The following is a 23,576-nucleotide window of genomic DNA, read 5'->3' on the forward strand; positions in this document are numbered from 1 at the left end:
TATTGTGAGCAGCAATAGATGAAAAGATAGCGTAGCAGACTTTTTCTTGTGGTTTACAATGATGATTTGCTAACTGGATTTTCTGCGTCCCCCATATTGCATAAACACAGCTAATAAAGTTACAAGTTAGATGTGACTGTTGCTTTACAGTTTTTAAGTATGCAGTTAGACAGATGAATGTCCATACAAAAATCAATGAATTTGTCGTGATAACGGGATTTTTACCCTGATAGTCATTATTGATAATGATCATCAGTGTAAAAATATCAGCAAGTCAGAATGATATGTACAAGCACTTCCGTTGTGCTTTTTGCTGTCAGTCATGTTGTAGTAATGGCTGATATATAAGATTTCGTTATGAAAGATGTATTATGTAATAATAGTCTGGTATCTTACCAATATTTACTGCATGTTTTATTCTTATATTCATCAACTTTTAAATGGCATTTATATCTTTTTTTTAACTCAAAAGTCTCTTGAAGAAACCAAGACCTAAGATAACAAAGGCTTGATTGCTTTCATGTATTCTTCCTTTTTTTAATCAATTCATCTTTTCATTCATTTGTTTCACAACACAAACCACTATGTCGCTGAAATAGTTTTAAAAAAATAGTCAATGAGTTAACTGTGAATGAATAAGTACAATGATTGTTTTCATATCAACTTTCTTCTTTTTCATGAATTTCATGGTGAAACGGGGATTAATTGCCACGCCTCAAAAGTATTCGTAAAATCCAAATCAACAGGTTTAATTAGTGTTCACTATACAGAAGGTATGGAAATATACAAAGGAATCTTCTTCCTTGCCTAACCGAAGTACAGTTACTAGGGTAATGGTGCCTGCTAAAAACTTTACTAACTGCTCTGCATCACTGTAGTATATTAGTAGACAAAAGTATGCAAGAGTATAGCAAAGAAAAATATATTACAATCACTACTACAGGGCAGTATCTTAAAAGTCAGGTTGTTGCACAGTCTTCTGGTAGTTTTGATACTAAATACTTAAAGGTGGTAATATATCAGTGTTGTATATTTGAATAATTGTCAAAAATATTAAAATTTGTCCTTTACGTAAAGATATGCTTAGCTTGCATAATATTATCATTTGTACTGTGTTACCTTGCAGAAAGACTTTGCCCTCTGGCAATTTAGTTTGGTGAATTTTGTGAGATGTTCTGAGTACATTAAGACCTTTAATGCAGATAATGTGTCACAGTTCATCTTTGCCAGATATCACTTAGATGTATGTAACACCCTAAAACATGGATAATATTTGTTTTATTTATTAAAGATAACAGTTTTCACTTATCTTCTCTGACACCCTCAATAAAACATGGGAAATATAGTATGTTGACTATATCCAGAAGAATAGAACATAAACATAAGGCATCAGATACAATAAAATGGCATTAGATACAATAAAATGGGATTAGATACAATAAAATGGGATTAGATATGATAAAATGGGATTAGATACAATAAAATGGGATTAGATACAATGTTACAGGATTAGATACAATAAAATGGCATTTGATACAATACAATGGCATTAGATACAATAAAATGGCAATAGATACAATAAGATGGCATTAGATACAATAAAATAGCATTAGATACAATAAAATGGCATTATATGCAGTAAAATGATTAAAGTGCAGGAACAGGGCAGATAAAAGTTCAAAGTAAGATACAGAGTACAGTGAATTACACATTCAAATAATGTTTTAGTCTGTACTTAATAACCTTATATTGGATGAATGACAGATTGATGCAAGTATAAAGAATCACAGATGTGACACCGATCTCAGGGTTCTCTGTTTGATTATGTTATGTAGCATAGCATACAGTATTAAGATACGTCAGTATACTAAAAAAAGTATTATCAGATGTACATGCATGTAAGTGAAGTCAGACTGCAAACAACAAGGATCCCAATCTGCAGTAGCATAATACACCTGTAGATCAGGGTCTGTGTTGTTTGTTGTACAGATCAGTCCTGACAAACTGCACAGACCCAGATCTTCTGGCACATTATGCAATGGCAGATCTGGGTCTGTGCAGTTTGCAGTTGGACTCGAACTTATAAGTGAGTATAGATGGCACATGAGCTGTAAAAGATAGTGGGTTTTGTTTGGTGCAAAACTGAGATTTATTGACACAGTTACCAACATAGTAAATGAGAAATAGTGAAGACACTATAATAAATTATTTACTTTCTCCAGAGAACCATGCAAGGTTAAAAAATGTAGTTGGCTCAATGCACTGTCCTACTTGTTGAGCAACTAATGTAGGCAGGTGCTGCAGTAGCTAGGTAGTTAGTGTGCCAGACTCTTGACTAAAAGGGTGCAGGTTCAGATCCTACCATCTGATCAGCCAGGGTTGGCTACTGTAGTTTGTCCTTTGGCAACATATTTCGCTCCTGTTGCTTTTGCACTAAATAACCTACCTTAATCACTCTGCTGTAAAACACCAAACCAAACCAACAACACATTGGTATTTAATTACAGTGCTGTAAAACACCAAACCAAACCAACCATGAATTGGTACTTAATTACAGTGCTGTAAAACACCAAACCAAACCAACCATAATTACAGTGCTGTAAAACACCAAACCAAACCAACTATTCATTGGTACTTAATTACAGTGCTGTAAAACACTAAACCAAACCAACCATGCATTGGTACTTAATTACAGTGCTGTAAAACACCAAACCAAACCAACAATGCATTGGTACTTAATTACAGTGTTGTAAAACACCAAACCAAACCAACATTACATTGGTACTTAATTACAGTGCTGTAAAACACCAAACCAAACCAACCATGAATTGGTACTTACATACATTGGCATCTAAATAGCATTTACAATTAAAGTATATGTACTTTGCAATCAGTCTCATTGCATCCATAAGAGTGAATACATAATACACATAATTCCACTTGAAAAATGTGCACAGAAAAGCATAATTTTTAATCATCCAACATAGATTGTGATGCCTTTGAATTCAGTGCAAGAAATTATTCTAATAATATTACAAGGAAAGATGTAGCAAATTACCTTTCCATTTGCACATGCATATGTGTCAAGGTCACTAACCACAGTTTGTATAAATTTCAAACAGCTAGAATTTCTCTGCTTGATTCCATTGAAATATGAATACCTAATTCCATGCTGATTAACTAACAAACTAATAATAAAAACTGATGGGATGTTTGAAATGAAAATTCACAAACTTTTAACATTTTTACTCATTTTAAAGAAAGAAAAAGTATTTAAACAATTCTATCTTCAAGGATGCAACACATCCTTCCAGATTGACAAGTTACACTCATTTACTTTGACCATCAAATTTTCCAGTACTGTATACCCTCGCTTATAAGTCATTAAACTGCAAACAACAAAGATCCTGATCTGCCATAACATAACATGCCTGCAGATCAGGGTATGTGTTATTGCATTACTGATCTACCTAAATGCTGCACACATCTGTCAGTGGATTATGTGATGGCAGATCTGGGTCTGTGCAGTTTGCAGTTGGACTCAACTTACAAGCAAGTATAGACGGTAATTCAAAATGAGTTGAGAGAATTTATAAAGACGTTTTAAAAAAACAAACAGGCGCCATGCCATGACCATGTGATATGTAAATTTTTGATTAATGAAGTGCATTATAACAGGGTTCTCAGTAGCGCATTCCAGATAACAGTAGCTGAGTATTATAAAGATCTTTGTTATCAACATTTCTTAGTTGGTATGGATTGGATTACAAGTGAGATGGAGGTAGTCGAATCCATGTAGTAACAGTCCTGTATAACATAACTGTCTGCTAGCCTTGGCTATATACTTAAATCCTGTTGAACTTGTTCATTTGTTGCTTTTTCACAATAACTTAATAGCATCTGACTTTAAAAGGTATTTAACTCTGACATAGCTATACAGTATTTATTTTAAAATTAAATCGCACTTATATTAAAAGCCACCATTTACATTCCAAAATACTAATCAGACAGCAGTCATACTCCAGTAGCATGTCATACTATTATAACTATTACTGTACTTCTTACTAAAATAAGTTATAATACAAAATTGTAGTAAGTGTTCTTGACATATTAAATGCTGAGCTTCAGTTTGCTCACATGAGAATTTGATCTATAGTAAACCTGCCATAGTGGATACTTTATACAGGACACCTTGATATAAAGGACAGCTTTGTATAAATGGCACATTTTTAAATTCATATAAAAGATGTCTTGTGTAAAGGGTACACAACTTTTCCACAAAGGACAAAATTGTATGGGTCCTTTAGTGGCTTTTTATTAACAGGATTCACTGTTTTTCTGCACTTTTTTCAAATTTTGTGGCTTATAAAATTAAAAATGTTACTTTGTCTTTGTAGACTTTGAGGTTGTCTTACATGAAGCTCTGTTTCATATTAATTCTTTGTTATACATTGTTGTGCAGCTATTTGTGAATGTGTGATCAAATCAGACACTGATCATGAATACAACAGTATTTCCTCCATCATAAAACCAGACGGTTAGACTCATAAATTTGCCCTGAATTTGCAGGCAGGCTTTTCATCAGAAAAATATATCTTTAGTAAATATTTGCCAAAATGTGGTGTAGGGGGTTTATCATCAGATAAATATGGACAAATATGCACATGGAAGTTAACGTATATAACTTTGAAATCTGTTGTCTGTTTTGTACAGGTAGTACTTGCAGCAGCAATATGAACAAACTACAGGCATTTGATTTTAGCTGTACTGGTTATAGACCAGAAGAGCTTATGGAATTATCTGTTGTCCATCCATGATCCATCCATCTGTCAACACAGATTTGTTATCACTACTTCTTCTAAAATATTTTGATGATTACTATGAAACTTCACAATGCATTCATCCCATGGTCTAGTTGGTCTTAAATGAAAATGGTGCCACTTGGACATCAGTGTTGCCACTATAATGGTCAGCATATCACTACTCCAGATGAACAGAAGTCCTAGTGACATGGGGTTTTTGCCACAAGGATTCTTGTGATGTTTTGTTGTAATATGGCCACCATGGCAGCCATCTTGAAAATCTTGTCAACACTAACCCTGAACAGAAAGTCATATTGAAATAGGGGTTTTGCCAGAAGACTTCTTATGATGTCTGATTGGTCCTAAATATAAATGGTGATGATCTGACCTTCATTATGGCCATCAATGTGACCATTTTGAAAATCTTGTTACCTCTTCTCCTTGATGGATAGTTATGTCAACATAGCATTTTCACAAAAGATTTCTAATGATGTCTAGTTGATCAGACATAAAAAAATGAACCACCATGTCAGTCAGCTAAAACTCTTGTTATCACTACTGTCTCTTAAATGGAAAGTCAAATCAGCATGGGGGTTTTAACCAGAAGACTTCTTATGGTGGCTAGCTGGACTTGAATGAATGTGATGTCCACTAATGGTGTCTCCAATATGGCCACCATGGCAGCCATCCTGGACATCTTGTTTTCACAACTTCTCTTAATTGGGGAGTCATATCAACATGGGGTTTTCACCAGAAGGCTTCTTAGAATGTTTTGTATGTCCTAAATAAAAATGATGCCAATCTAACATCTGATATGGTCACCATGGAAACCAGTTTGAAGTCGTTTTTGCTACTCTTTCCATATGTAGGCTTATATTGACATGTTTTTACCAAAGGATGTATAATGGTCTCTGGTTTGTCCTAAATGAAAATGGTACTCCGACCAATTTGAAACTCATGTTATCACCCAAGAATATCAAAGATGGTTTCAACACAGAACAGTTACAATGAAGAAACGGTATTATCTTGGATTCACTGAAATTCTTTTCAGCCAGAAGAGGGACCCTTTTTTTTATGATTGTTCCACATTCCATAACATATTTATCTATTGACCAGACCATGCTTGTTGATAAGTCCACCCTAACCACCCACCCCCACCCCACTTCTACAAAGTTTGGACAGATATTTTCTTAAGACATCTTTGTCCGATAATAAGCCCTCCCTAGACTTGAAAACTTTATGAGGTTATCCCCCTGGGCATATCATTGGAGAAATACTGTAATATGATGGCAGCTCTGGGTCAGTGTCATTTTCATTTGAGCATGCTGTATACACACACAGATACAGTAATTGTCAGAACTTCAATTTAATTTCTCAGTTAGATGGATTCTGATGCATCCATTTTTATTCCCTTTTATCATTTTCCCTAGACATTGCACAAAGCCCCGATTTTTCTTCATGTCTAAATGGCATCTGTTCATTGGAATTTGGGCAAAGACACGTACCTGCAAATCTACAAAATATCTTCATGGAAGTAGAGTCAAAGCTAAGCTTCACTGCTTATATTCATCAAAATGGCACAACATCACCAGGAACCCAGCAGGGTATTTTGTATCAAAATTGTGTAGATACAGTTGATTCCCAACCAGGCCCAGTATCTCATATCCAACAAAATGGCACTTCAGAACCACAGCAAAGTCGTATACCTCAAAAGATTCAAAATGGTCTTACATATATGGACACCCAACTTAGTCGTATACCACAGAAGCTTCAGAATGGCTTGGGATCAAGGATCCCATCTCCCACTGGTAAGCTGCATGAGCAAACAAGTTTTTCTTTTTGTTATGCAGTACCGTGAGCATGATAAATTGGCTTTTGTCTTGCCTGCAAATCATAGAAAACACATAGGCATCATGAATTAATTTACAACCGTTTTCCAGTTGTGGTGCCGACTTTGTCAGCATTAGAGTAATCATTTATGGCAATGTTAATATTACATTTAGCCATTTCTTATACCCTATTGCATGTACAGTGATGAAACTTAATGGATGTTTTCAGCTTAGGCAGCAAGGAACTTTTTACAACATATACTTAGCACATTCCCAGCATGTTCTGACCAACAGAGACATTAGCATGCAGAAAATTGTTTTTTATCTTGGAACGGAAGACTAATTTTGGTTTTGTTACATTTTGGTATGGATATAATTGAATGAGAAAGATGACTTGGCTAACAGCATATGCCAGTGATGTTTCTGTTCATTAAATCTGACATCAAAAGCACTCATTGACCTTGTATAGAATCTGTCAGTAGTCTGTAATGTACTATTATAAGAAATTCCAGCAAGCAACTATCTAGTCGAGTTGCTGGCTAAGTGTGAATTATAACCAAGACAGGTGATGTTTGGAAAGTAGTACAATTGCTAGCCAGACAGCTATGTTGATTTCACTGTATAATATTTTCAATTTGGAAATCCTTATAACATTATCTACTTTCATTATATTTTCATAATGCAGTGAAATCTGATTTTTTTTAAGGACTACCAGTTTACTAAAAAAGCATGAATTTAAAGTCCATTGAACAATAATCATTGTCGAAAACATAGAACCTTTTTTCCAGAACCATGAATTAAAGTAATGACAGAATCTCATGATGGATTCCTTCATACATGTGATGGATCATTATAAGGCAACAAATCCTGCTTACTCAACCTTGTCACCTTGGAGTAACGGTCACACATTTTACAATACTGCTTTGATCATGGTCTCAGAATGCGGACTGTCTTGTTTTACAGTGTGGTTAATTTAACTGGAATGGAATGTGTTCAGAATACAAAACCTTAGTTACAGTGTTGTTAATTTAACTTAAATTGGAGGTGTTCATAGCACACAACTTTATTCCTGAAGGACTCCAGGTTGATAGAGAAGGAACATGTATGTTGAAGTACTATATAGTTAGCTTAATTATTGGGTACTAATTTTTGGGACTTTTGGCTTACAAATGTAAATATCCACTAAACAGTAATCCATCTATGAAGACAGTATAGACCCTCCATATCTAAGGATTTAATTTTCAAAGAAAATGTCTTCTTTACGCATATAATATTCCTAGTTGTATGGAAAAAATGTCCAACATTACATCTTCACCAGTTTGGTATTCTTTATGGATCTATTATACTATTGTATCTGAAGCATACACATAAATTATGGAAGCATTTCATAATAAATAGGTAATATTTCTTGGCATCCATGTTTGTGTACAATCTGGAAGCAACATCCTGATAGGCATGTAAGACCTAACAGACCACCCAACCCACTCCATCAACCATGGCCTTGACCCTGGGGTCATAACTCAATATTTGTTGTACATTTTGTAGTATGTGTCTTCCTGCAGAGACTGCATGTATTGGTATGAAGTTTGGTCAGAAAAATGTTTTTAAAATTTCACCACAATTGCAATTTTTTGGTATGTCACCTTTGACTTCCTCCATATGACCCCATGGGATGGAGACACAAATTATATCCTTCTCACATATGGTTGTGATGTGGGCAACATGTCTTCCAAATTTGGTGTAGGAAACTTATCTACTAAATTTGGTGAATTTCCACTTGGTGGTACAGTAAGAAATAGACTTATGGACAGAGGAGGGCATCAGAAAAGTCTCTGATGCACTAGTGTGAGTATAAAAAGTTTGCCAGCAACACAGAGGACTTTGCATTATTAAGTTTGTGTACTATTATCGTACAAGATTAAAGTTCTACATTTTATCAACATTTATTTTTTCAGTGTTTATTTTTTCAGTGTTCTTAGAATCCCTTATGCCATATGTTTGCAAAATCATCATCATTATTGAGTCTGAGTTTAGTATATGTGCTTAGTGTGCTCAGTGTTACCTCTGTCATTTCAACAGTCATTCTTTTTTAATCTGATTTTTTGCCCCCTTTATTAATGTCATGTTTTTTAAGTTAAAATCCTCAAAATAGGGTCTCCTCTTGAAGGCAGTTGTTTTACCCATGTCGTCAGTTTCAATTAATTTCACTAATAAAATTCAGTCTAACTCATTGTCATTCTTTTTATTGTTGCTGCTCTTGTTCTCTTGATCTGTTGTTTTGCATTCCTCGTTTTCTTGGTCCTCTTTTATTGCATCGTTTAGTTTTTTTCTGATCTGACATATATAGTAAACAATACTTGCCTTAATAAGCTTTCAGTGTAGTAGGTTCTGTCAAGGGTAGTTTTAGGTAGTTTATTTTTAGTAAATAAAGAGTAGCTTTTTGGTTACCTTCCTTTTCTTGGATGACTTTTGTTGCATGTGCATGACTGTAGGAAAGAGACTGATTAGAACTATATCTGTGTTTTATTTGTTTTGGATGTTTTGTGGCACAGTAACTTTATTTTGTTTACTCCAGTTATCAGCCTTTCTGAGATTAAAAAGTTTTCAGCTGCCCAAATAATAGTAAATTACAAATAGTAGCTGTTTCAAGAATTATTTTGGAAGATAGTGTTGACTCATCAGTGCTTTAAATAGTTTAAGTAAAATAAGGGATTTAAATATCTTCATTATATTCTGCATATCTGATTAAATATTTTATTCTGTTCAATATCACACTTAAAATGTGAATTCCAAATTATAATTATTGATGCAAAATTTGGACAGGATATTAGGATGAAAATACTGTTTTATTAATTTTATAATTGAAAGTATTTATGTTTGTCAGATTATAAATATTTTATTTAATGATGCAGCAGCTGAGGAGTGTGTTCCAAATTCTGATTCAAATCGCATTTGTGCTTCACCCAAAGTTTTTCTCGTATACATTTAGTGATTTATAATCTAACAACACAGCCCAGAATGTAAATTTTCATATTTATTAAACTTCTCCAGTATTAAGGTACTAAGTTTTAGGATTCCTTTTTCTGTCTCATTTGAAATATGGTGTTCTTTCTCTGGGTCATAGTAGTTACATCGTCTGCAAGACAAGTTGGTGAACAGGAGTCGAAGATTCCACTTATGGGTCGACCTCGTGGTCTTTCACGAGCCAACTCAGGTATTTCAGCTCCTTTCTCCTTGGAAATCATTTGTGAATCTTGTTGGTTATGTGTTGGGAATGAAAATAGTACTTAAAACCTCTGATTAATTTTTGTCCCACATTTTCTCATGGTAAATGAATACTCTGTGACAGAAATCATGACATGATTCATTGGTTTAAAACATGACAGACTGACCATTAGACAAATGGAATGTTATAAGGAGAGAAATAGGAACTAATTTTTATTTACTTACAATAGCTTTTGTGGTATGTATTTTAAAAATAAGAAATTCTTAGTTCTGAATCAATATCTTCTTGATTTCTATGAATGAATAAATAAAGGGTTGCACACCAATGTATGTGTGATTCCATTTTCTCAAATAATGAGATTCAATGCCTTTCTCAAGCCATTTAGGAAACATGTGTTGAAGAGCATTTATAGCAACTTATTGCATGGTAACACATATATACAAGTCAGCCATGAAAGCTTGCATGTACATCTAATGTTGATTATCATGTTCTTTCTGTAGACGTGAGTAAGCGCAAATCTACCTCAATGCTGGCTGTGCGTGCTGGCTCTAGCTTGGCCAAGGCCTCGCCAAAGTATTGCTCCCAACCTGATCTGTTGCTCTCCAACAGTGGTAAGCTACTGTTATGAACGCATGGCATGTCAGTTACATGTAGGAATGCCTCTTGATGTGAATAATCCAGTGAATGTGATTTGACATAGACACATACCTGAGTGGTTGTAAAGGGATTCAGACCTAGCATTTAACTAATGATAATTAATTTAAATCTTTTATAAACATTACATTGCATAAATCCTCACCAGTTAGGATTGTGCGAAATGGATGCAACTAGATTAAGGCCTTGACCTTAGGGTTAATAGCCTGATTTGCTGTGTCCCAGTATCAACAAGCCTATTTAACGAATGCATGAAAGGATAGAAATATATGCATGCTGCTGGAGTTTGTGTTCACAACTGTTGCGCTTTTCTTGGAGATGTGATGTATATCATCATGCATGAGTGACTCTTACCCGCCACCAACAAAGTTTTTTTATAAACAGGGTGAGGGTGTGAAAAGTCGGCTTGTCCATCGATCTGTCACACTTTTTTATTTACTTGATATCTCCTGAACCCATGAAAATTAAAATGCTTTTGTATTATGGCTATATATTGTGTCCAGCAAATGTGCACTGATCTATTTTTGTTTTGTTTTTTAGAGTTATACCCATTTTTATCACCAGTTGTATCCATCTATATGTCTGTCACACTTTGTTTAATAGGTCCTGAACTGTTTGAAGCTTCTTAATGAAACTTGGTATGCATTTGTATCATGGACATTGTCCAGTACTATTTGTATCATGGACATTGTCCAGTACTATTTGTATCATGGACATTGTCCAGTACTATTTGTATCATGGACATTGTCCAGTATTATTTGTATCGTGGACATTGTCCAGTACTATTTAGTATTTACACTTCATAACTCCATAACCATTTGAGGCATTGTCATGATAGTTGGTATGTGGCTGGACATTGTGTATTGTACAAGAACAGGCTTTGTTTCATCAGCTTTTTAAGTGTTGTCTTTATTTTGTTATTTTTTTAGCAAGATTTCTGTCTCTCTATCACACTCTTGACAGTTTATATCTTTTGAACTTGCCTGTCATGAACTTAGCATACATTAGTATCATTCAAGTGTCTAGGTCACAGTTAAAAATCGACTTTGTCAGATTATTACACTTGAGTAGTGGGGTATTCCATAAGAACTCAATCATTTTTAGATCTGCTATAGGGACTGTTGTAAATTTGTTCAGGTTCTAGCAATGCTATCCAGTACAATGTATTCCTAGTACTACAGTAATTACTTTTGATTATAACTATACTTTTCTGAGCACAACGGTGCGCTCAGTCTTGGAACGATGTGTCATGTATATTGAATCATGTATGCCTGTTATGTACGCTTCAGTAAGCTGGCTCTAGCTGGCCAAATTTTGTGTGTTGCTGGAGATGCTGTCATACTGTTATAAACACATGACATGTCATAAATTATGCATGCCTGCATTATCTGTACATACCACTAGCGAATGCTTTTTTTCTGTGAATTTTAAGGGAACTTTGAGAAACAATGCAAATAATTTCGTGGTGTACTAGGATTTACTTCAGGAACACCTACTATTTCTTGAAAAAACTAATTTATATTCTTAATTTATCAGTTTTTAAGCTTTTTCTAGGAAAATTGATTCAGGGTTTCCGTGTTCATGGAAAATGCTGGAAAAATCTTGGAGAAACTCTGTGCCATAGAAAGTACTGGAAAAGTCATGGAAAGCAATTTGGTTTTAGAAAGTAATGGAAAAGTCATGGAAAGCAATTTTATTATGGAAAGTAATGGAAAAGTCATGGAAAGCACTTTTGTTATGGAAAGTAATGGAAAAGTCATGGACACTGGACTCCCATCAAAGCTTACTTTAAATGTGATGGATGAGGGGCATATTTGGAGTAAGCTAGAGGCTGAGCATGTATAAATTTGCATTTTAACCCTAATTCTTGCTTGAAAGGTATTCTTTAAAGAGCAATAAAATAATGTGACATCTAATATTTTTGTTGTCTAAAAAGAAAAAACAGTTGGTGGGAAATATTGTCAGTCAGAGGGTTTATACATGGACGGCTTACTCCAGTAAGTTTGCTTGGCTGGGGATCCATTATTTTCCACAAGTCTTTGATCTCACATGTATAAATAAACATGTTAAAAGGACAACAAAAACCCACTAAAAATCAATTGCTATCAGTTTATCTGTTAAACAACTTCTATACAATTTCTTATTTTAAATTTATATACTGTGAATAATTTATTAACAATTATTTTATTTTATTTTATTTTTTTTAGAATAAAAATTAGATGCTGTCCAATCTGCCATTTTAAGAATTCCCCAAAAGGGTACATCATCTCCTGTATGTCGCAGATGTCATTGTAGAATGATGTGAATGGTCTTTATATATTGGATATCATTGTGCAACATTCATAGCACTATAAACTGGATATCATTGTACAACATTCATGACACTATATACTGGATATCATTGTACAGACATTCATGACACTATATACTGGATATCATTGTACAACATTCATAACACTATATATTGGATATCATTGTACAACATTCACAGCACTATACAGTGTATATTGGATATTATAACATTCATAGCACTATATATTGGATATCATTGTACAACATTCATAACACTATATACTGGATATCATTGTACAACATTCTTAGCACTATATATTGGATATCATTGTACAACATTCATAACACTATATATTGGATATCATTTACAACATTCATGACACTATATATTGGATATCATTTACAACATTCATAGCACTATATATTGGATATCATTGTACAACATTCATAACACTATATTGAATATCATTTACAACATTCTAAGCACTATATATTGGATATCATTGTACAACATTCATAGCACTATATACTGGATATCATTTTACAACATTCATAACACTATATATTGGATATCATTTTACAACATTCATGACACTATATATTGGATATCATTTTACAACATTCATAGCACTATATATTGGATATCATTGTACAACATTCATAGCACTATATATTGGATATCGTTGTACAACATTCATAACACTATATACTGGATATCATTGTACAACATTCTTAGCACTATATATTGGATATCATTGCACAACATTCATAACACTATATATTGGATATTATTTACAACATTCATAGCACTATATCCTGGATATCATTTTACAACAGTCATAGCACTATATATTGGATATCATTGTACAACATTCATAGCACTATATATTGGATATCATTGTACAACATTCATAACACTATATACTGGATATCATTGTACAACATTCTTAGCACTATATATTGGATATCATTGTACAACATTCATAACACTATATATTGGATATCATTTACAACATTCATGACACTATATATTGGATATCATTTACAACATTCATAGCACTATATATTGGATATCATTGTACAACATTCATAACACTATATTGAATATCATTTACAACATTCTTAGCACTATATATTGGATATCATTGTACAACATTCATAGCACTATATACTGGATATCATTTTACAACATTCATAACACTATATATTGGATATCATTTTACAACATTCATGACACTATATATTGGATATCATTTTACAACATTCATAGCACTATATATTGGATATCATTGTACAACATTCATAGCACTATATATTGGATATCGTTGTACAACATTCATAACACTATATACTGGATATCATTGTACAACATTCTTAGCACTATATATTGGATATCATTGCACAACATTCATAACACTATATATTGGATATTATTTACAACATTCATAGCACTATATCCTGGATATCATTTTACAACAGTCATAGCACTATATATTGGATATCATTGTACAACATTCATAACACTATATATTGGATATCATTTTACAACATTCATGACACTATATATTGGATATCATTTTACAACATTCATAGCACTATATATTGGATATCATTGTACAACATTCATAACACTATATATTGGATATCATTTACAACATTCATGACACTATATATTGGATATCATTGTACAACATTCATAGCACTGCTTTCAAGTACAGATTAACTTCCTATGATATTGACTTACATGTGCAGAAAGAAACAATCAACTAATCAACATTTTATTTTCAGATCAACTCTGCCTTATTGTATGAGACAGGTCTATATAAATGGGCATCAGAATTCTGGTACATGGTGGAATTTAAGACCTCCCACTAAAGCTTGTTTAAAAATGTTCAAGAGTCACGAAGTTGTTCATGCTTTTGATTTATGCCCAGTCTGAATTTAAAATTCGATTTTGGTACTATGAACACATTTGAAATGACCTCTTCATTATTATTTTATACAGGTACTATTGTTCTTTTCCACGACATTTCATCTTCTTTAATTTATGCTTTATCTTTTGTTCATCAGAAATTGTGATGTATTTTGGTATTCTGCTTTGGTTTCGAATGTTGTCAAGTTCAGTCTTGTAAATCTTGTAAAACCCAGTTAGCGGATCTTGGCCACTGCCATGTCTCAAGAACCAGGTATGAACTTAACCTGTCATTTTTCTTCTTTCTTTTCCCCCCCTGCATTCTGAGCTGTGTTTTTTCCCCCCTAGCAATGAGTTGCATCCTCATGGCCAGATTGTTGGAGTTTATTTATGAGGAAAATCTGTTGAACCCCGTGCATTAGTAGTACCTGTTGTGGCCATTGCCAGAGAAATTATGTGCATAATCATTTCACTTGAAGCAGAATCCAGTATCACATATTTTTTCCAGTGAGGTTGTGTTCTTTACAGGGTAATCAAGTCTAACTGGTAGCATAATTATAGATCGAACTAACTATTCATTGTCACAGAGTTCTTGTTAGCAGCATATATTTTTGTTTAATATCCCCAGACATATGGATTAATACTGGAGTTCCATTTCATTGCCACTTTGATGATGTTATATTTGTCTTGTTTATTTCTGTATATACACTGCAAGGTTGCAGGAGTATTGATCAACTGAGCCAAAGAATCTGAGTTTGATTTTATTTTATGTTCTTAACTGCACTTTTGTCCAGAAAATGGGAGTTAAGGGCATGTTAATCTTAAACAAATCCATTGCATCATCAGTTATGATCACTATCATGTGTAGAATAAACTTTCTAAGTACAATATGTTTGTGATGTCAAAATGAGTTGATCAGAAGGCTGTAAGTGGAGGAGGAAGCAACCTTGACAAAAACGCTGAATTTTAATGAATAACTTAGTTCCACAGAGATTTCAAGAAACAGTTCTTACTATTAGATATCCATGTCATCATGGAAAATGCATAGTTTCTCATAAATTTATCAAAACCAAATACATTATAATTTACAAATATGGCAGAGGCACTGTTCCCTCTTTGAACACTTAATAGTAAACAAAGACTATTGTTATTACCAACAAATAAAGCTTCTTTTTATACATTCACTGAAGATTGACAGCAAGGGACCACAATACGTTGTAATGCAATAAGATTTACTAAATCTGATTATAATTATTTAAAAAAAACAATTTCTTGATTTACATAAAGGCATGTTTGTTTGTAAGGTCTCATCATATCTTTGTCATCTGACAGGTTGGATTCAATAATTTGACTCAGATAAGTGACTGTTAAGATGTTACAGGGGAGGAGATGGCAATTTGAAACTTTTGACTGAAAAACATATATATATATATATATATATATATATATATATATATATATATATATATATATATATATATATATATATATATATATATATATATATATATATATATAGAGTGTACTTCTGTATGCACAAACCTGTGCTCATAACTCGTAAAGATTGATGAAGAAGTTTGACTGACAAATATGGCAGAAAGATACAGATCTTCAAGAAGAAAAAAAATTATTTAATTTGAATGAAAGAAATTTAATAATTGGAGCATATTTCTTTTGTCAAAGCTTTTAACCAACTTTGCTCCAGCTCTAGCCTGTTGATTTATTTGGGACAAAATGTATGTGCCCGGTGATTCTTTGCAGTGTACATATAATAAAGTATTTGCAATCAGTATACATGTATATGCCATCTCTCGATAACAGAAGTTGTTGAAAGTAGTTCTGCCATTTTTACTTGAATATAGGGCATTTCTATTGACTTAACTATTATGACATTAAAGGCAATCTTGAACAATGTAAAATACAGGGCATATTTGCATGGATTTTTCTTGCATGACTTTAAGGGTAGTCATGAATGATGTAAAACACTGGGCATTTTTACTCAATTTCTCTTGCATAGTGTTATTGGCATTCTTGAATATGTAAAATACAGGGCATGTATACAACAATTTCTCTAGCATGACTTTTGAGTGTAGTCATGAATCACGTAAAATATAGGGCATGTTAACAACAATTTTCCTAGCATGACTTTAAGGACAGGTTTAAATCACGTAAAATACAGGGCATTTTTACATGGATTTCTCTTGTATGACATTAAGGGGCATCCTGAATGATGTAAAATACAGGGCATGTATACAACAATTTCTCTAGCATGACTTCTGAGTGCAGTCATAAATTGTGCAGAATAAAGGGCTTTTTTACATGCATTAATCTAGCACAACTTTTAAGTCCAGTCATGAATCATGTAAAATACAGGGCATTTCTATGTGAATTTCTCCTGCATGACATTAAGGGCCATCTTGAATGATGTAAAATACAGGGCATGTTTGCAACAATTTCTCTAGCATGACTTTTAAGTGTAGTCATGAATGATGTAAATTACATGGCATGCTTACAACAATTTCTCTAGCATGACTTTTAAGTGTAGTCATGAGTCATGTAAAATACAGGTCATATTTAGAAGGATTTCTCTTGCAAGACTTTAAGGGCGGTCATGAATCATGTAAAATACATAGAGGATATTTTCTTTTCCTACCTTAATACTGGATATATTTCATCATGTGGTACCAAAAATATGACATTTTAATGAGAGGCAAGTGGGTCTCTTTTGTTTCAATTTTCATGACCTGATTTTGAAATTTAACGTTATGGAAATATGGATATGGGTAAGTGTATGTGTTGCATATTATACATACGTGAATAGTGTTCTGGTACATGCTTGTAAATCAAGTTCAACTGCAAACAACATAGATCCTGATCTGCCATAACATAAAGCACCAGTAGATCAAGGTCTGTATTGTTGGTTCTACTGACATATTGCATAGATCCCACAGTGCCAATGCATTATGCAGCAGCAGATTTTGTCTGTAAAGTTTGCATTTGGACTCGACTTACAAGTGAATATATAGGGTATTTAGAGTAGAGATCTAATACTAGGCACTTGTACATCCAGTTGTTGATCTCTGCTTCTACGTTGCAGCATTTGCAAGATTATTTAGACCATTTAAAAGCTGTTCATTTTTCCAAGATGTCTTTATAACAATTAATATGTATATTTTTAAAAATTACAATCTTCAAGAGAAAATCAAAATGTACTGTTTGCTTATATGATAACACTTCTGAAGCTTGTTTCAGTCTTAATGTGGACAATTTATTTGCAGCAAGGACAAATCAGTATCAAGAAGAAGTCAAATACTGTAAATAATCTGATATATGTAGAAAATTTTCCCATATACTCTACATACCAACCTTATCAGCACATTCTACTAATTTCAAAATATATATATATATATATATATATATAGTTTTAATTAAATAGTTTATTGTAAATTATATCTTACTAACAAGAAGTTTTAGGTACACATTTATTCTAGAAATAGGCAATTTTATACCAATCAGTAATGAGTACAAGAAAAATCAATAATAAGAATGTTTTCAATATTTTGATGTAATTATTATTATTATTATTATTATTATTATTATTACAAAGAGTTGCAGATATTGTGAAACCCTCAATCTGTTTATTGCCATCCATCTGTCATCTCCCTCTAAATAAGTATTGCATCATCTGAGCTGATGGGTGAAAATCCAACAAACTCAGTTCATCAATTATCCATATAGTTCATGTATCAGCAAGAGGGTTATGATTCTTAGGTACGTTCCCTGGGGTTCCTGAAAGGGTTCATAGGTCAAATTAAATATACAAAAATTTCAATTCCAGTAAGATTTTATAGATATATTGTTAATACATTTTTAGGAGAAAGATAAGTATCCATAGCAGACTTGGGGTTATGACCCCTGGATCACAATCCAGAGGGGTGATGTCAGGGTGGGATGTGCCATGGAAGTAGCTTTATTGTTGCCCCTGTGGTGACCATATGCAAAAAAGAGGGTCATTATTAGTTCCTGTGTCCAGGAGTCCCTGGCAATGGATCAGTAGTCTTGCATACAAAAATGTCAGGATGACATCTTAGAAATATTTTCTGACCAACTTCATACATGCAGCCATTATAAGTAAGAAGATGCATTATGACCCCTAGGTCACTACCTTGTGGTGGTTAGGTTTGGGTGTGGGTTATTGTTATTATTATTGTTATTATTATTGTTATTATTATTATTATTATTATTATTATTATTATTATACCTGTACAATTTCATATTTAAAACTTCTCTAAAAGCTAGATCATTTTTACACAACTGAAATATTTTAATCATATAGCACATTCTGTGAGCTTCTCTTTTCCAGATTTTGTTGTTGTTGCAGTTTTGTAAAACTTTAATATTTGTATTGTTTTTTTTTATCAAGAATATCAATTGCAGTATGGGTCATTCTAATGTGCATGCCCTAAAACTGCAATGGTGAGCTGAAAAGTTACATGGCTATAAATAAGGATAATAGTTACTCAAAATATTTTACTGTTAATTAAAACTATTGAGATCCATCATTTAATTTTCTGTAAGAAAACTTTTATCTCTTTTTCATCTTTTAAAGCACAATATTTATTCAATATAATTTCATCAAAGAAGAGTACTGTATTTATTCAATATAATTTCATCAAAGAAGAGTGCCGTATATGCTTGCTTGAAAGTCAGTTCCAGCTGCAATCTGCACAGACCCAGATCTGTCATGTAATTTGCTGCCAAATCTAGGTCATGCAGTTTTCTTGGAGTAATCATTGAAAGTAACAACCTTGTCATGTTTGCTAAGCCCCAGCTATAAAGTCATGTATAAGCTATTGTCTACCTGTCTTGGGAATATTACTGCGGCCATGTGCTTCATGTCTAAACGTTGCTGCAGGTTAGTGTTAATCTCTTATGCAAGGTTACTGTAACCTGCCAGAGACCAGAATCTTGAATTAACACTGGCGATAGATCGTGCCAACTGGACAAAGGCTTGCTGTATCACACCTACATGTTAAAGGTTTGTTCAGAGATCAGAGGAAACCCGCGAGATGACCGGGGTGTGTTCTCATCCATTCCCACGTGGACAGGCAGCGAGAAGGACATTGTCCACTAAGTTTGATTGGATTGGTTTACAGTGATAGCCAGTTGGAATTCAGTTGGTGTGATTACAATTTAAATCCTAATTATAACTTCCTAACGCACAAGCAAAAGGTCAGTTGTTCTCCTGGGAAGATTGCTGAGCTAATAGGATTACTCTGAGAAAGCCACTCAAAATTTGGTGGTAAAATTTAGAAACAAATTCTAAGGAAAGACAAAGCTTTGAAAAGGAAGCTATTTAGGGGACACAGAACTTCGGGTTCAATTAAGCCTCGAGTCTTCAAGAGTTGGAGACAGAAGTGAGACCAGCTGAAACAGTCTAAGTCGACAGAAGTCTAGAAGGTGGAGGAAAAGGAGTCTGGAGGAGAAAGTAGAGGATTAGGAGAAGGAGTATAGAGAAATCGAGGAGGAGTAGGAATTTGGAGAAAGCTGGGAGGAAGAGGAGAAGAAATTGGGAGAAATAGGAGAGAGAAGAATACCACAGATGAATAGAATACAAGGACAGGTGGAAATCTATCTCACACTGCTAATCAAGTGATGAAATAGGCTATTAAACCGTTGAGTGGAAGCAGTGTAATTGGGAATTTGAATCATTTGATTATTGAATTGTTATTAAATTGTTATTCATTGAACTTCAACCCTTTTGTACATTTAACGATCTAACCATTGGCATTGCTGACTGGGGGTTCAGAGCTTTACTTCTATCTTTAACTAATTTAACTTCCAACCAAAATCAAGCCTGGGTGGGACTTTCATCATAGTTTAAATAAAATATTGGGAGCACCCCACCCCAACCATAACAACCCTCACAAACCTAGATCTTCATCTGCAAGTGCATTATGAGATAGCAGATCAAGTCTCTGTTGTTTGCAGTTGGATTTGACTTATAAACTAGTATAAGATTAGTATATACAGTTATTATTTTGCAATGAAAACTATTTTAATGGGTGGGATTTTTGCCCACCAGTTATGACCAGTCTTGGCTTTGATAAATACAACAAGCACAGTTGGAGAAATTTATATGTATATGTCTCATTCTGTAGGCGTCCCTGTATCTCTAGGCTGTATCAAAATCCTTCTCTTCATACGCCAAACAAAATTTGTGTAGCTTGTATATTTAGGAGTCCAATCTGGTCATTTCTTAAGACTGCAGTACATATACACTCACTTATAAGTATAAAGTCCAACTTCAAGTTGCACAGATGCTGATGATCCATCTCACAATGTACCAGCCAATTTGGGTCACTGCAGTTCGTTAGAAGTAATCAGTATTCAAAAAGTAACAATAGATTCATATCTGCCAGCATATTATGTGATGGCAGATCAGGGTCTGTGTTGTTTGTAATTGGACAGGACTTATAAATGAGTGTTTATGATGCTGTATTTGCCTGCTTACAAAAGGTACCCAGCTATTAATAGCTAAGATCCAGGCCATGTACATTCTCACGCTGTATCCACTAATTGAGATTTAACATTTTCTTGCTTGTCCGACTTCAGACAGTATCAATAGTTTAGTCAGTGGTAAAGATAGCAGAAATCACTTTTTAGTTTTAAAACTGAAAATACTGAAAAGTTTTATTTCTTCAAAAAAGAGTTGAAAAATTTGTCAAATTGGAGATAATCTTCAAATTTTCCATAGAATAACACAAGACTCTTATTAAAATGATATATTATAATTGTATTTTTTCCCCAGATGACTGTATTTTAGTCCCTGATGACTGTATTTTAGTTCCTAATGACTGTATTTCAGTCTCTAATGACTGCTGAATGTTCTGTGAAAATTCACTATCAACCAAACAATAAGAAAGATGTTTAAAAGTCTCAATTTGAGGAAGAAAGTTTGAGATGTTTAGTTAAACTGGGACCTGATCTGCCATCTTATTGCACTGACACATCAGAGTCAATGCTGTTCATCTGAAATCATTAGTACTGTTTATAATCGCTTATAAGATGAGCCCAACTATAAACTGCATAGACCCAGATCTGCTGGCCATAATGCACTAGCAGATCTGAGTCCCTGACATTTATTAGGAGTAATCAGTAGAACAAACTAGACCTTGATCTGCAATCACATTATGATATGGCCAATCAGGATCTTTGTTTGCAGTTTGACTGGACTTATAAGTGAGTATATATGATCGTTTGAAAAGTAGAGACCCTGATTTGATGGCTCATTGTACAACAGAAGAGCTTGGTCAACAACTGTTTCCACTTTTTTATATAACAGCACATTTTGCTGTGTTCTGATTGATTAAATGTCTTTGCTAATAGATTATAGCAATTTCATTTGAGTATGTGTAATAAAATTCCAAAGGCTTGTCTGTCAGTCAAGTCTCCCATATCACTCTGACAATGAAGTTATAAGTGGGTTACCTCAAAGACTTGTACTATCCACAACAAAACTCAAGTGTACTGTTTACACCATAAAAGTGGGGTGGGGTGTGCAGGGAATTAAAAGGTCATAAAATAAAACTAACAAATGCTGGTAACAGCTTACATCTGGATTAGCTGGAGCAGTCAGTTTTAGTGTCTTGCTTGAGGATACAAAAGTAATAGCCACTCATAACTCTTCAGACAGTTGCATCATACCCTTGGATATCCAGTTTGGGACTGCTGTTATTGTCATTGGAGCCAGTTGGAACATGTTCATGTTCCTGTATCATCAATTACACTTTATCTCAAAGCTGCCTAACAAACTGAGTAAATAGGTTTGTATCTGGCAAAAGAACTTTGCACAGAACTCTATTTCAAGTTTATTGATCCATCACAGTTGTGATTAAATTTTCAGGAGTTTTAATGAAGTAGTAATTAGGTTGGAATTTAGACCCTTAATGTTCAAAACCAGTCCTAGAATCAAGCTACATTACTTCTCATACACTATCTTGCATATAATTTCAGCTGCTGATTTCTCCCTTATTTAATGCTGAACTGCACATGCTTTCAGAGAGTGATGTAATATTTGAATTGCTTTATCTGTAGCTTTGCAAATTACATGTCTTCAAAGATGCTGTTCTTCTAAACCATTCTTTACCTTGGAATAATTTATAGTTTTAATAATGGGGAGGGATTGTTATTTGTTGTAAGTTATGTTCTTGGAACTGAAAATTATTTTTACTAGCTTTAACTTGACTGTGATGCTGTAAAGTTTAGAATGCTTGATCTTTCCATAGTGTTCAGTATTGTTCTTTTATTATTCGTATTAATTATGTATTGTTTATTTACCATATACTTTCTTATAAGTCGAGTCCAACTGCAAACTGCACACCCCCAGATTTGCCATAGCATAATATGAAAGCATCTTGGTCTCTGCAATTTGATGGAGTAATCAGTAGAACAAACAGCATAGGCTGACTGTGATCTGCCAGCACATTATACAATGGCAGGTCAGGGTATGTTGTTCATTGTTGGACTCAACTTATAAGCAAGTACATGCAGTATTTCTTGAGGACTTTGTAGCTATGAAGTTGATCACACTGGATTCAGTGACAACTGATGACTGCAGTGTTCATCAGCTTTGTAATTTTTCTATTTATAAATAATTGTTTATGTGATTACAGTTGAATGTTTGATGAGATCACTAAGTGTTTAGCATTCCTGCACATTTCCGCTATCACATTTAGACGATATGACCATATGATGTGTATTAGATCTGACACTATGGGTATTCAGCTATCACATTTAGACGATATGACCATATGACGTGTATTAGATCTGACACTATGGGTATTCATCTGTGACATTTA

General features: G+C 33.7%; 1 protein-coding gene across 6 annotated transcripts in view; it reads left to right on the forward strand.

Moving 5' to 3' along the window:
- LOC149804578 (serine/threonine-protein phosphatase 4 regulatory subunit 4-like) overlaps positions 1 to 23,576 on the forward strand; it is a 256,122-nt gene that overhangs the window by 200,685 nt on the left and 31,861 nt on the right. For 3 of the 6 annotated variants that reach the window (XM_089941767.1, XM_089941759.1, XM_089941776.1), the window contains 3 exons: positions 6,233 to 6,610; positions 9,756 to 9,845; positions 10,358 to 10,468. The exons of 1 other annotated variant lie outside the window; for it this stretch is intronic. In XM_089941767.1, the coding sequence (XP_089797893.1) occupies positions 6,233 to 6,610; positions 9,756 to 9,845; positions 10,358 to 10,468 (579 nt within the window). Of the gene's footprint in view, positions 1 to 6,232; positions 6,611 to 9,755; positions 9,846 to 10,357; positions 10,469 to 17,993; positions 18,030 to 23,576 lie in introns of all 6 variants that reach the window. 2 more of the 6 variants (XM_089941784.1, XM_089941790.1) reach the window with 2 other exon arrangements.

This window comes from Sinohyriopsis cumingii, chromosome 2 (assembly GCF_028554795.1).
Source record: "Sinohyriopsis cumingii isolate HCF-2022 chromosome 2, ASM2855479v2, whole genome shotgun sequence".
NCBI classification, from domain to species: domain Eukaryota; kingdom Metazoa; phylum Mollusca; class Bivalvia; order Unionida; family Unionidae; genus Sinohyriopsis; species Sinohyriopsis cumingii.